The sequence below is a fragment of the Centrocercus urophasianus genome, unplaced genomic scaffold (genome assembly GCF_019232065.1).
Source record: "Centrocercus urophasianus isolate 14NV4802_14NV808 unplaced genomic scaffold, USGS_Curo_1.0 seq_18, whole genome shotgun sequence".
Classification (NCBI taxonomy): Eukaryota; Metazoa; Chordata; class Aves; order Galliformes; family Phasianidae; genus Centrocercus; species Centrocercus urophasianus.
Window position 1 is genome coordinate 20,464,525 of NW_024884733.1, and position 15,125 is coordinate 20,479,649.

A 15,125-nucleotide genomic window follows, 5' to 3' on the forward strand; every position below is an offset into this window, starting at 1 on the left:
TTGCAGAATTCTAGGCTCTGCTTGGAACAAGGCAAGGCTCATGGTTTGTGGAGCATGCCTTTCAGCTGGGCTTGGGGATTCATTTGATTCTGACTCAGAAGAGTTTTACCAGGGACAACTGCGAATGCTGGCTGTGCCTTCTGGTCTTATGTGGGGACACGGGGAACAAGCCACTGGCCTCATTGCTTCCATTTCCTCGTTGATAACCTTGGGGAATGGAAAATCATTTTCACTTTTTTTTTTTAAAGGATCTCAAACCTTTCATGCAGAAGGTGGTTGGGCACAAGGCTGTTTGTGGCTGGCTAGCAGAAAGGAAACCTGTTTCCTTTTTAACAAGGGGCTGAGAGGCATTGGCACAACGGCTCACTTTCTCCTGCTGCCCTACCTGGTGCCCACAGCGAGTGACAGAACTGTCCTGACATTCCAGCCACCCAAGCTGCCCTTGATATCCTCACCACGACCTGCTAACAGCTGCTCACATACTCAGGTCCACTGTAAGAAGCAGAGTTGAACTCTGGGAAGCAGCTGTTCCCTGGTGAGAGAAGACTAACTGATCTCAGACAGCTTCAAAGCAAAAGCCACTGTTGGTGTAACTGAGTGAGATGTAGGCCACAGAAGCAGCTGCTGCCTCTGCACCCAGGCTTGTCTGTGCTCTGGTTCCAACCCGTTATCTGCTGCTCTCAGATTAGCAGCACCAACCTCTGCTTTTCTAACCAGTTTTAACTAAGCTCTGCTGTGCCCACTTCACTTTCCTCAATCTGTGCCACATTCCCATGCCTTTCATACTGACTGAGAAGTTGGCATCAAAGGGAACTCCACAGATCTGTTCCTGCACTATCCCATGTGCAGGAGACAACCTTCCCCACTGAAGAGGCAGTTCTCTCCATCCTCTATATTAAAGAAGGCTTTTTCGGATCAATATGAAAGGCCACACAGATGTAGTTCAGGCAAGGCAGGTCACTGCTGAGGTCATTTGCTCCAGTGTATTTCTGGCCTCTTTTCCTGCACACACTCCTCCAGCTCAAGATGCAGTATGGAGATATCTCTACAGCCTACAGCACCAGAACAAGGAATGGGCCTTCCTCAGACTCCTTACCCCATGTGCCCCAAGAACAAATGCTGACTCAGTGTGGACTGCAACCTCTGTCAAATTCTAATACAAAAACATCCTCATTCACCTTCTACTGAAACAAAGAAATACCAAATATCATCCCCAAATACTATGTGAGTTCAAACTAAAATAGATGTCCATGTATCAACACAGCTACAGGGTGCTCCTTCTGTAATACTGGTCGGGGTTTCTACTGATACAATGACAGAGAAGCACTATTAAAGGAAGGATGGTGCTTCAGCATCTGATTGGCAAAGAGCTGCACATGAGTCCATACCTGGCACGCGCCTCAGAATAAATGCTAGAAGGAAAAAATCTGACCCCTTGGTATGACATGGCAGCTCCTTAGGTGCTGTCCTCACAACAACCTGACATCTAGAGATGTCAGATTACAACTGCAGCTACAAAGCAGTTAATTGTTGCTGGTTTGCTAGTGAAGTCTGAGTCAGCAGGATTAGTAAAACGGGAAAACAGAACACAAGGCAGTTTAATATGCCTTACAGCCTCCATTCACAAGAATCTTAAGCATCTTACTAAAGTAGGGCATGAATTTTTTCTTTTAAAGGAACATTAGCCCTTTGTTCCCGATTTCCTTTAATGCTGAGCGTTAATGAAAACACAAGGAGGTTTTATATCCTAAAAGCAAGGCAGGAATCCAAAAGGATAAAGAGGCTGAGAGATGAACCTTTATGAAGCAAGCTATTTCCACCTTCCTAATCTCACTGGCTGCATGTCAGCACCAAAACAAAGATGGAGCCACATTAAAGAGTGGTACCTTGGAGCTGCCGGAGGAAGTGATAAGCATCACAATTGGCCCTCACACGCAGCTTTACATTGCCCTGACACTAGATGGGGGGAGGATGAAAGGAGACACAGGCGCACACACGTTACCTCCGTCCTTGGCAGAGCCCAGAGCAAAGGTTTAGCTGTGACCTGAATGCTAGTCTGCAACTCCAAACCCCGCTGCCTTCATGCCTTTACGTGCCTAATGCTCACCCTCAGCAGTAGTACTGGACACAGCAAGTGCCTTCGTCAAATCATCTGTATGAACTCTGGAATGTCCTGAATAGCAGACATGAAAAGCTTCTGTAGACCCCACCATTTGCATTATTGTGACAAACATCCGTAAGCCTTGAGAGTGCAGGCACTTCACTCACCTTCAAGCACGTCAGTCTCTGCAGTGCTGGAAAGCCCACAGGAGCTGAGGTCTTTGAACTTGAATTCTGAGATAGAATTCCCACCCAAAGATGGAGAAAACCACTTTGCCTCTCAGCAAGTTCCTGCTTCTCCCTGAAAAAAAAAAAAAAAAAGAAAAAAAAAAAGGAAGCAGCAGTTCAAAGATTAAGCTGCTGAACCTAAGTCTCCACTGCCCACCTTTTCTGACAGCTCTTATCATATGGAGAAACTGCTGCCATTCTCATTTAATTGCATTTTTTTTATTGCACAAGCACAAGCAATGGCATAAAGCAGATGGCAAATCCCATGATACACAAACCTTGGCAGGAAAAATGTACAGGACCAGATTTCATCTGTCTTTGACACCAGTGGCCCCAACCAACTAAATCATGCAGGAGTAAAACACAAAGCCTAGGCCAGCTCATTTCTGCTCCAAGCCACAGTCACAATGGCAAACACTTCCAGTGCAGGAGCCAGACTGTGTTGGGAAGGAACAGGACACCTCACCTGACAAGTTCACTAAACCAGAAGGTTAAAATATCACATCCCAGATGTTCTGTTTTCAGCAGAAGAAGCATCTGGCAGCAGAACACCTCCCCCCCCACTTAGCCCCACTATCTCTATTGTACCAGTCCTGTTATCTTAGTTGGGCCAGCCCTGGGAAACGCATTACAACAAAACAAAGCAAAACCAACAACGATACATTGGTTAGAAGCAGCTCAGCCCTCTGATCAGATTCACAGCGCAACAACGGCAGCGGCAGAAGCTCCTGAGGCAGTGTGCCATGAGGCCAGGGCAGGAAACAGCAGAGGGGTGGGCACATTTCATGCTGGTATTGACAGCAAAAATTCATCCCAGGAAATCACAGCATGACAGTGTGACATAACATGGGAAGGCCTTAGGCTCCTCTAGAAAGAAAGAGGGAAGAGATATTTAACCATGAGAACTGCAGTGAAGTTCCGTTATTGCATTAAACATCCCACCAAATTGATCCAATATCCTTTATCGAAGAAAACCTAATAATAGAGCTGCACTGACCTCCACGCTCAGTGTGCACTAATGCTTCTCTACTAATAAAGACAGGCAGTCACACGCTTATGGTCACGAGCAAGAAAGATCAGAAAAGCAAACAAGGAAGTAAGATACTCTTTAACTCCATCTCAGTCACCAAACTGCCACGATTTGTGCCCTGTGTTCCTGCCTAATGCAGGGCAACAGCCCCTTCACTGGGTCAGCAAGAGGTTTCAGAAGCTTTGGAAGGAAAGCAGAAGGAAAATCCCTCATGCTACAGGCAATACAGCATTGTGGCTTGGTGATATTTATTTACTGTCCTGGAGAATACAGAGAATAAAAGCTCCTTTTGTGTGAACACTACATGACGACACCCAGTCACGCTATTGCCCATGCAATGGCAGCCCAGCCTGAGGGAGATGAATGGGTGTGTTGTGGTTTTACTAAAAATAAAATGTATATATATACACCTGTGACATAAATCCCTCCAAATGACATCACTGCTTCCCCTCCTCCCTGAATACTGATGCTTGTTCTCTGGATGCTTTTTTACCATAACATGAGGCTGCATGAGAAAGCAAACTCTGGGGGCAATGACATGAATCTCTACCTCGACCTGTGACCACTCAGACAGCTGATAGCTCTCCCAGGGCAGCTGGGGTCAGGCAGAGAAGGGTACAATTAAACAGGGTCAGAAAGACCTAAAGATCTTCAACAAGGAAGCTCAGACATTGCTCTTATCTCCAGGGAGCAGTCAGGGCCCTGGGGTAGGGGCTGGGGGAGCAGGGCCCAAGCTAGGAGAGGTCAGCGACACAAGTTCAGTTCCCACCAGCAGAGCATGTGAGGGAGGAGTGAGATGGTTAGGGGAACCAGTGAGCCAACTCAGATTTTGTCAGCTCAGCTCTAAGGACAGCCGGGAAGGGAACAGCAAGTGCTCACAACACCCACACAGAATTAGCTGAAGGTGCTAACTCTCAGGGTATGTCTCTTAGTCTGCCGTTCAACCTCCTTGCTGCCAGTCTCAGGGCTGAACGTTTGCCTGCACCCAGCCAGGAGTCCTGCACAAGACAGGACACACACTCAAGCTGTACCCATGTGGAGCTTTTCCAGTTCAGAATTTAAAAAGAACACCTCGCCTCACAAGGCTGACAAATCTACAACCTTCAGCATCAGCAAAAACAGAACCACGCCAGCCACAGAGATTACCTGTGCCCCACAGGATAAATACTCTCCTCAGGCAGGTACAAAGGGCACCATATGGGAAGCTGGCAAACAATGGCTCTGAGATGAGAGACCAGACCTCAGCACCTCTGAGCTTGCCAGCGCAGGGCCCATGAGAGCTGGCTGAGGCAGCGGCTGTGCTGCCGGAGCTGGGAGCAGCAAGCAGCCAGCTGTGGCACAGTCCTGCAGCTCCCAGGCAGATATTCCCCTTGAAGCCAGGAGCTGCACAGACTTGGGAATCCCTGGAATCCCCAGAGATGTATCCGCTATGCCCCATGTGGCTGTGCAAGTATCCTGCTGCAGCTGGAGGCTTCCAGGGCTGTAACGTGCTGCTCGGTGCAGAAGATACAGTCCATTTGTTGGCCTTTCTCTCATTTCAGCCTGTATCCTCATACCTTCAGCTTTCTTCTTTCCCTATTCTTCTATCAAATCTTTTCCAATTCTCCCTTTTGCAAAGATCATCCACTTTCTGCAACAACTCAAAAAATCACCTACTCCATTTTAGCTGCTATATCAGGACATTTACATTATTCCTCACTGATACATGTGCTGAAAACACCTAACTGCCCTCTTCACCAAGACCCCCAAAAAGGCTCTGGCTAAGCTATACTATGCATCTGATTTTCCATCTCTGCTGCCAGGCAAAACCTAACAAAACAAAATCCGCCCACAGCTCTCCCAAAGGCAAGGGATGGATGCAGAGCCTGCAGGCAAGCTGCACACATGCTGTCCTCCCACAGTTCTCCCAGAGCACAGCGTGGAGTCACAGCAGACTTCTGCTTGAGAATCAGTGCAGGAAAGAACACAGCCAGAAAGCTGGAAATACGGGAAAACATGAAGAAGAAAAATTAATTCTAAACAAGATAGATGTAACCCTTCAGTCCTCCTCCTACATAGGGCACGGTTACAAGAAACAGCTCCTGGAGTTCTAGCATAAGGGAGCCCCATGAAGGACATCTGTATATCTGAAGACCATCCCAGAGATCTGGCAGATCTGAAGCAGAACTCAGGACTAACAGCAGGAAAAGACTACACTAGAGCTAATGATGAAGGTTATGGGAAGCTGCTATGGAGATGACAGTAAGAAGCCCAGATCTCAGGCTGGGTATGATGGTAGAGAGCCAGGCAGCTGCAGAGGATACATAGATTCAGATAGAAAGAGAAAAAGGCGTAACACAGAGCAGCTGCCCACACGGCCAGGCAGGGCTTTGTTACGGAGAAAGAGAAATACTATAATATAGAGCAATATATGTAGGTTGCTCCGAAAGTGATGCCTCCTATTTATTTCCATAGAAAACACGACAGCTCTAAAGAACACAAGAATGCTATTTGATAGAGCAAATACTCAGCTACAACACACTCTTTTCCCACCACAGTCTCCACCAGCAGCTGTGCATTTCCACCAGAAACGACGCACCACGCCATTCTGTCAGACCGCCCCTCTACTGCCATCTGTTGTACGACAACGACACGGAACGGGACGCGGGCGGGAAGTTCAGCCTGTGCTGCCGTACCACCGGCACCCGCCTCCAGGTGCGCGCCGGCATCGCTTGTGGAGCAGCCCTCATAGCACGGGTGGGCGCACCGGAGACCAAGAGCAACAGCCATTGGTGAGGGCTGCAAAGAGGGAAAGTCTGCGCCGCTGCAGAACCCACCTCAGGCAGCGCCTACAGCTCCACAAAGGACACTTGCACCTTTTGGAAGCGAAATGAGACTCCCCGCTCGAACTATAAAGCGCACACGGGTTGCAAATGGCGGCGCTCCCACGGGCAGCGCACTACAACTCCCATGGTGCCCCGGGGCGGCCGTCTCCTAGGAGACGCGGCTTCGCCCCTCCCGCTGCTGGCGGGCCGAACTACCCTTCCCGCGGTGCTCCGCGCGCCATGGAGGAGCGCGTGGCGGAGCGGCTTCGCGGCGCGCTGGGCCCGCTCGGCTTTGAGGTGCACGCCTTCAAGGTACTGACGTCACGCAGGCGTGCGGTCGTCGTGACGTCACCCTCGCTGGCGTCGTGCAGAGAGATGCCGCCCAGGGCGCGGGGTGCTTGGCGAGGTCGGGAGGGAGTCCGGGGCGCGGGGACGTGCGGGCGGCCGCCCCCGGTGAAGGTCAGCCGGCAGCTGCCGCGCTCCTCCCGGCCGACAGCAGGCGGCAGTGCCGGCACGGTGCGGGGATGGGAGCCCGTGTCGTGACCCCGCGGAGCGGAGCAGCTCGGTGCCTCCTTGCTGGCCCTGTGCTGCCGGGGGAGGGCACGAGAGTGCTTCCAAACCGACGGGGTTAAAGTCCTCCGAGCAGGTTTAAAATTTAATCTAAGTACAGAACCGTACCGCTGTGTAAGTGCCGACTGCTGCGTGGGTTCGTGAATGCAGATCCGTGTGTGCACCGTATCGCTGTCTGCCTCTTGCACTGCCCGTGTGCTGAGCTCCGTGCTGGGCTTACAGCACTGTATCTCTTTCTAGGTGTAACTGTCACAAGCTTTGCCCTGGTGCAGTCAGTGGTGTGAACTGGGAAATGAGCAAACCTTGGATTCACATCTCTGCGATTCCTTTAGCATCTGAATTCAGCTTCTTGAACAAGAGCCACAGAACTGAGTCAGCACTGAGGCCGATGTGAAAATGCATCTGTATAGTGAACTGAGTTTGCATTCGTGTTTATGTATGTGCAGGACTGGCTGCTCGCGTCACCTCTAATGTCCCTTTCAAATTCACACCACTGACACGCAGAGGTGAGCAGTGTCCTGCAGCTTAGGGCTTCATACCACAGCCACGTCACTGAATGTCAGACCTGGTCTTTGTGGTATCCCAAGGGAGCAGGCACTGTAACCCACAAATAGATGGTGCTGTGAGGCAGCCGCTGCCCTGAGCCCTGTCCTCTCACATCCTCCTGCCACCTCCTCCTGGCCTGACCCCTCGTTGTGGGCTGCGCTAAATCCAGGCCCGCAAAGAAATTTCCAGATGCTCTGTGTCACAGTGTGTGCACAGCTGGTGTGCTGGGGGATGCTGGCACTGCTGGGAGCTTCACTGCCTTTCCTTCCACACGTAAATGCTTCCTGGTGAAGAAATACGCAGTGCCCCTCCTATAGTGGACACAGCTAATTGCAACTGATACCATCTCACTACAGTTCATTGGCTTTAAGCAGAAAAGGACTTTGGAAGCTTCAGCTCTTTTGCTGATTATAAACTGTAGCCCTGTGCTTTATTTCCTACGAGGTCTCCTGCTGTTAAAAGCCCTTTGAGGTCTTTTGGGGATCAGCTATTCAGAGAGGACTGCTTTTGTGGGATAGAGGTTCTGTGAGATTTTTCCTACAGGCAGGGATGTGTGCATGCCGGATTTGAATTCAGGATGAATCTGCTTCTGCTGGCACAGTGGGTGTGTGCTGTGAAAGTGAGTCCTGTTCAAACAGATGGCTGAGCTGATGGTCACAGACAGGCTAAGAAGCTGGACAAGCAGTAGGAAATGTGTCCAAGTTGGGATCCAAGTAAGGGAGAAAACAGCTGTAGAAGTTATCTAAACCAAAGCATCTGATTAACCATGGAGAGAATGGTTGCTCAGTTGCTCCACCTATGGTTTCTGAGCAGAGCTGGATAGAAAGGGCAGTCATGAGCTGGATGCAGTAGATCCTTCACATCAAGGTACAGCTTCCAGAAACCAAATCCCAGTATGCAGAAGCACTCGGTGTGAAGGGACAGCCCAGGGCCGGCTGCATATCTGGGTTGCAAATTAAAGTGGCTTTTTTTTTCTTTTTAAAAATTTTTGCATATCCACTTGCAAAAGAGTGGTGTCCCTGTTTTAATGGAGATTTGCTTTTCTTTGCTAAAGGTTGGATGGTACAATGCAGTTCTCCAGCCAGCCTTCCATCTCTCCTACCCGGATGACACACTGGCCTTTGTTGTCCTCAGCACGCCCTCAATGTTCGACAAAGCCCTTAAGCCTTTTGTGAATAAAGAACGGTTAAAAATAATCAGAGACCCTGTGGATCAGTGTGTGTCTCATCATTTATCAAGTGTGAAGGAGGTAAGAGCCTGAAAAGCTGACTCCTTTTAATACTGTGGCACATAACCACCAGCTGGTTTGAACAGTAAACAAAGCCTTCTGGGTTCCTGCCCTTGCTCTTGAAAAGGGCAAAGCATCATTCACATTCTGTCTCTGCCAGTACAACCTGTAGTTATGCAGGATGCTTTACGGTCAGAGTTCAACACCCAAAGGTGTGACCATGCTGACAGAGTTCAATATCAGGATGTGGAATGTGCAGGCCTCTCACTGTGCCTGATTTGCTAGTATCCAGTGCTTCTATAACAACAAATCTTTTTCTATGGGTCTGTGCTGATGTTTTTTTCTTTTTCCCCAGATATTCCCTGACCAGAAAGTGGATGTCATTTTTGATTACGAGATACTGCCGAGCCGAAGGCCCAAGTTCTTGGCACAAACAGCTGCTCATGTTGCTGGAGCTGCATATTACTACCAGAGGAAGGATGTGAAGCTTGATCCCTGGGGGAAGAAGGTGAGGCAAAGACACAATCTGAGAAGAAAAGACACCAAACGGCTATCGCCAAATCATACAACTATTTTTACTGATGAGTTGTTCTTGCAGGAAAATACAAAGTCCAGATCCACATAGCTGTGTAGCTAAATGAACAGTTTCAGGCAAGAGTCAGAGGCAGCCAAAACTCCGTGGTGTGTTAGAGGGATGTGTAAATGGAGAAGAATATTTATTTCTTAAGCCTACTTAGAAGAATACACTTCAGTGTTAAAGACCTGCTGACTGTAGCATTGTAAATAGCAAAAAATAGCACTAGTCAATCTCTGTTACATTTTCAAAGAGACCTCTCCCTACATCACAGTATGGTTTGGGTGTGGGCATAGGAAAATAGAAACCAAGTGCCATGTGCTCAGGGAAGGGTTTTCTTCCCTGAATAACTTTCCAACAGGGAGCCAGAAGCGTAAGAAATCGCTTGACCTCTAACCATTACCAGAGTGAGACATCCTAGATCTTTTTTTTTTTCACTTCCAGAAGATCTTTGGCGTATGTATCCATCCCAAGTATGGTGGTTGGTTTGCTATCCGGGGTCTCCTGCTGTTCCCAGATGTTCAGGTACCATTCCTGGCACAGCCTGCTCCAGTTGACTGTGTGAGCACGGAGCAGAAAAGAACAGAGTTGCTGGAGTTGTTCAATTTCCACTGGCGGGACGGTCGCTACAGGGATATCATTGAAGTGAAGGAAAGGTACTCTGAGGAGCAGAAAACCTACTTTTCCACTCCTCCAGCAGAAAGATTCAGGCTGCTGGGGCTGACACATTTCACAGAGTAATGTGGTTCCATGAAGGTGCTGGGCACAGGTGAAGTGGAATTCACCAGCACCTCTTCCATGCTGCTGAGGAGGAAGACGTGCTGATAGGGACTGAAAATCCAAGCGTTGTGTACAGCATCTCAATCCAAACTTCAGCTTGTCAGATACAGAAGGAACACTGCATCGTGGCACTTACGGTCTGGGGGAAGGTGGAAGCAGTCAGTTCCCTTGCTGATGCTGATCTTTGGGAATCCCATTAAGATACCCATTTATCTGCCTGGGCAAAGTTGAGACACCCTGGCAATGGGAAAACTTGTGCTGCTTTTTGCAAAAGTTATGTTTTTCCCTCAAGAATGTCTTCTCCCAGTGTTTTTGTTTTATGTAAGAGTTAAAAAGTTATTTATTGCTATTGCATTCTGAAATAATTTTTGTTTGAACTCAAGGCCGATACTTTTCAAATGTATCCAGCATTTCATTGCCCTGTGTTGTAACTCTCTCTAGGGAATGGATGTTTTCAGTCCTCAGAAGAACATTTTTCTGCATTCCCTCACTTCTCGTGAAGCTGGCTTATTTTAAACAAGAAATCTTGTAACATCTCCATTCCTTAACCCCCAAAAGGAAATTCTCCAGAGACTGTTTCATTAGTTTGCCTGGTCCTGTGCAGGAAATGGGAGCGAGCAAAAGACAGCAAACAGCAGCAGCCTCCTTCTTCAGGGTAGTTGTGGAAGGCAAAGGGACAGAGTGAAGGTCACAGCTCAAGTGATACATTTCCTATTCACCCACGGTCAACTTCTGCTAAAATCTTGGGGAAGATGCTGCATAATGCCTGGCTTTTACACTAAGATAAATAACAAAAAAGTCAATTCTTGTTACCTTTTTCAAAGGTGGATGAGAATTTAAAGTACTTTCCCGTGCCATGTCAGTAATACCACAGCTGTAATACTGTAGCTTCCTGTTGTAATTTCTAGATGAAGGAGATCATGAAGTTGCATGCATGTAAAAACCATTACATGAAGTGTTGCAGTTAGACACAAGCAGAGAAAAAAAACAGGGAAAAATTCAGCCAAAATGCCCCTCACATTGCTGGTTAATACATTTCCAGAGAAACTTTTTTTTGTTTGTTTGTTTGTTTTTAAATAAGATTACTGTTGTGTTAGATTTGTTCATAGGTCACAGTGGCAGGGGAATGAAGAATTAATTTACCTTAGAGAAGTTACACCTCGTTACAATGACAGTACAAGAATGGACGCTGTTGATGTTGAACGATGGAGGTTCTGTTACTTTACTGCAGCGCAGTGCTGCAGAGCACTGAGCACTTCTCCTCCTTTGGTACCAACATGGCCATGCAGAACTGAGCCCTTCAGTTTGCCTTGTGGCTCTCCTTCCCTCTTGGAGACCCTGGCACTAAAGCTGCCCTCACAGTAAGTCAACGCTTGGTGGACTTTTTTGTAGTCTGTATAGTGAATCAGCAAAATCCAAACTCAGCATAACTAGCCTGTTATTCCTGTAAACAGAGCAGCAAGCCTGTGATCACTGACTTTGTTCAGTGTTTGCTGTTACAGAAACGTGCTGTTTACTTTCATGCCTTGTTCAGCACACAGCTGACAATAATAATTGTTTTTAAGCTAAACAAAATAATTAAATTCAATTGTTTAAATGCTGCTTGTTACAGATTTACTTCTGGTTGAAATGTTGGTTAACCTTCCTGAGGCTCCCAAGTCAACTGGAATTTAACAGGGACTTGAGCTGATGCTTCATAGTAGTCATGTACATAAAATATTGACTCTCTCAGAAGGACAAACAGTGATGTTCTTAGAAGGATAAACAGTGATTCTCTGAGAAGGGTATATAGAGAATGGAACTTGATTTATAGTTTTACATAATGGTTTAAGATTAAAAAAATGGTTTTGGTTGATTTCTTACAAATATTAAATATTTTGTCTTATTTCACTCACTAAAGAGATTACTGTAGCAATTTCTTTGTAATTTTTTGTAATTTATTTCCCATACGTGGTATTTTGGTTAATAAAATGTACAAAGGTGCAATAATCCTGAGAATGGAGTGTTTTTAAGCTATGCAATGATTGACTTGTGGAGCCCTAAGGATGTTAAAGTAAAAATTGATTGCCGTGTATTTAACCACACAAATAATACTGAACTACATCAGACATTCAAAAGTCAGCATCTGAGAAGAAAAACAGATCTTAAGATGCTGTGAACTGTTAAGGCCAGCTCACCTGGGACACTGAAACACAGCGCATCAGGAATGAAGCCTAATAAGCATTGATCTTTACAAGGTTGTTTAAGTCAGATGGTTTAACAAGCAGCACATGACAAGGCACCTCCATTTTCTTCCTGTGTTCTGGCAGTAACAAAAGATCAGATCAGGGTGTCCAGCAGTAACTCAGCTGAGGGGTTTTCCTCTCAGTAACTAAGAAGCAATTACTGGAATTCGTTTAAAAACATATTAGTGATGTATCAGGTAAGGGCAAATCTGTGTTCTTGGTGCTTCAGGCAATACAGTTATGTCAGGCAGAACAGAGCACAAGTACTTAACTCCATATTCAATCCTGCCATAGTAGTTTTGGAGTGAATTCTGTTTGTTCCTACTGCCTTTCAGCCAACTCTCAGCACCACAGCTGCAATTGCTCTCCTTGCTGGGCTGTGCCTTGTAAAAGCAGAGTCTGAGAACCTGTTTGACTTCTCACCTCTTTGACAAGACCAGACCTGGTGAGGAACAAATCATTTTGGATCCTGAGGCAGCATAAAGACATTCTTATCTGAGGGAGTTGCAAATGTCAAACAAGTCATTGCAAATGTTTAGCCAGATGATTTAGCTACTGCATTTTACGTAAGGGGGGTTGGACACGATCTCTGGAGGTCCCTTCCAACCCCTACAATTCTGTGTGAAGTTTTCACTAAATTCTCATTTTGAAATATTTAAGTTCTTTTCTTCCTCACTATAAGCAGCAGGGGGAGTATTTAAGACCTGAGCAGTAAAGAAAAGTAAGAAGATATCAGACTTTCAATTCACATTTCACAAGATATTCCATATGTTTCAAAGTAATCAAATATTTTGTCATTTCTTCATGTGCATAGCATTAATAATTTACCTGCTCCATTAGTGGAGGTTAATGATGAAGTCAGAAATGAAGAAAAAAATGGTGAGATTTTAATTAAATCTGTGACAGACAATACTGATTAAATGCAAAGCACTGTCTAATCTGGTGATAAGCAGACATGGTGATTATTCCTCAGAAACAAGAAAACACTCCAGGGCCTATTTTTTTTTTTTCCCCACCAGTTAAACCAATTACTCTTATCTCAGTAGTGCAAGAATAAACACACTGGATTGACTAAGGACTGCACTGAGGACTGTGTTGCAGAGCTGCTTCCTGATGCTGCTGTCTGAACGATAGGCAGCAGGCAGTGTGGCCATCAGCACGCTGTTCAGTTCCAAGCAAAACATGCATTTAAGAAGTCTGCTTTCAGGTGCAGTGGTTCTAAAGCCGTTCTTGAAGAGGAAGTGGGTGTTGCTATTTATTACAGCAGAGAGCCAGCTTTAACTCTTCAACCTTAACCATCACATTCATCTACCAAAATGGATTAGTACATTTTGGCTTCCCCCCATACCACATATCTCACCATGGATCATCAATATGTTTGCTGCAGAATGCAAACAGAGCACTTCCCCTTTATGTTTTCAGGGAAGGGATACAAATGCCTTTCTTTCTGCACCTGAGAACAGGTATACAGTGATAATGCTTGGAAGAACAGCCCTATAAAGGAGAAAACAGGAGTAGTAATTTCTCTCCAATGACTGGCAAAGTCATGGGAAATATGTAGGAAGTGTAACAAAAATGAGGTTTTGCTGGAGATTGAAAAATATATTAGTGGAACATCTGAAATCTCTCCAAAAATATACACCACAACCCTTGAAAATGTGACTTTCTATCTGTGAGTATTCGACCTTCCACCTTCATGAAGAATACATGTGTCAATGAAGGGGAATTATATCCACAATACATTTCTCATGAGAATTTTGATATTTTTATATTCAAGCACAGCTTGGCAAGCAAACAATTTCATTTTTAATAACAGGGTATTGATTGAGAATCAGATGTCTTGCACCACCAAAACTTCTGGAGGCCATTTTTCTCCCATGCAAAATAAAGGACAGGGTGGGCAAGTCCCTGCAGCTCAATTAAAGCAGGAGGAGGCAGGGCTACATAGGTTGAAAAATCTTAATAGAATCTTAAATTAATGCAGAATCATTAGTTTCTCTATTAATGCATTAAAAAAAAAAATCTATTATATTGCTTTAGATTCTCATTTCATGCTGTCACCTTTTTTCTAGTACTACTCAGAAAAGTCTCCCTGAATTCCTCCACTGCTTCAATCATCTCAGCAGGCTCTTTCCCTAGCTAGAAACAGTATTTGTGAAAAAGTCAATTTTGATCAGTTTTATCCTTCCCTGACTTCAGCTGTAGATAAAAGGCTTTTCTCTCAAAGGACATTTCTGTCAGTATGGATATTTCAAGACTTCATGTAGATATGTAGTCAGTATCTGTTACAGAAACACTATAAACCACAGTACACTCATTCGGTGATATAAGTTTCAGCTGAAAGAGCCAAGTTTCGTGTTGAAGTCCAAAGCCATCATCGCTAGGCGTGGTGGGATGAGCTTACCTCAGCAGGAACTGCCAGCAATGCAGCGCTGCCACAGCTCTGCAGCCGCCCAGCTGCACGGGCTTGTCCATTCACAGCACACACTGAGCAGAGCTGCCTGCCCAGCCCACCTATGGCCTCACACAGCCCCTGGGCACTTCTTACTGCTCCCTTGCAAAGCTGAATCACAAAGTTTCCATTGTAAGCCCTCTGTAGCTTAATCTGTCCAAGATACTTCAGAACTTACACAGGCTGTCACTGCTGAACAGCAGAGTAACTGAGAGTTTTCATAGAGTACATTTCTCAAACCATGAATGCAGTAAGACCCACTGCTCTTCTGGTCTATATTAAGGAGTACAACTGCCAAAGTTCACATCCTTTTCTAACCAAACGGCATCATTTCACAAGAGTTGTGTTATGTAACCCACCTGCTTTTGTTCTTAGAACTGCATTGATTTGTTGGAAAAGCCAATAAAAGAAAATCCAAAGGTCCCACAGAAAGGCTGGAGTGATTGTTAAGGAATCGACTGTTAAGATTTTCTAAAGGAGTGTTTTTCAAAAACAGATGGAAACTCCTTCTGTCAAAGTGGCCCTTTTCATCCACGTAAGGAAAACGCTTAGTGATACCAAACCAAGTGTTCCATTGCCAATTTGAAA

At 45.9% G+C, this 15,125-nt stretch overlaps 1 protein-coding gene across 2 annotated transcripts; it reads left to right on the plus strand.

Annotated features, from left to right (window-relative positions):
• Nucleotides 1–6,394: 6,394 nt before the first annotated feature.
• Nucleotides 6,395–11,855, plus strand: MMACHC (metabolism of cobalamin associated C). Of its 2 annotated transcripts, none has more exons than XM_042820094.1 (4): nucleotides 6,395–6,474; nucleotides 8,333–8,527; nucleotides 8,862–9,014; nucleotides 9,525–11,855. In XM_042820094.1, exons 1-4 carry the CDS (start codon nucleotides 6,403–6,405, stop codon nucleotides 9,819–9,821), a joined length of 717 nt encoding a protein of 238 aa, XP_042676028.1. In that variant the 5' UTR covers nucleotides 6,395–6,402; the 3' UTR covers nucleotides 9,822–11,855. The 2 variants fall into 2 exon arrangements, with proteins under 2 accessions (XP_042676028.1, XP_042676029.1); XM_042820095.1 differs by having other exon boundaries at nucleotides 9,528–11,855.
• Nucleotides 11,856–15,125: the final 3,270 nt, after the last annotated feature.

Bases quoted from the DNA above. Each gene is read 5' to 3' on its own strand.
- MMACHC (XM_042820094.1), top strand. From the start codon at position 6,403: ATGGAGGAGCGCGTGGCGGAGCGGCTTCGCGGCGCGCTGGGCCCGCTC. The intron at 6,475-8,332 runs GTACTGACGTCA...TCTTTGCTAAAG, and splicing joins TTGAGGTGCACGCCTTCAAG to GTTGGATGGTACAATGCAGT. The intron at 8,528-8,861 runs GTAAGAGCCTGA...CTTTTTCCCCAG, and splicing joins ATTTATCAAGTGTGAAGGAG to ATATTCCCTGACCAGAAAGT.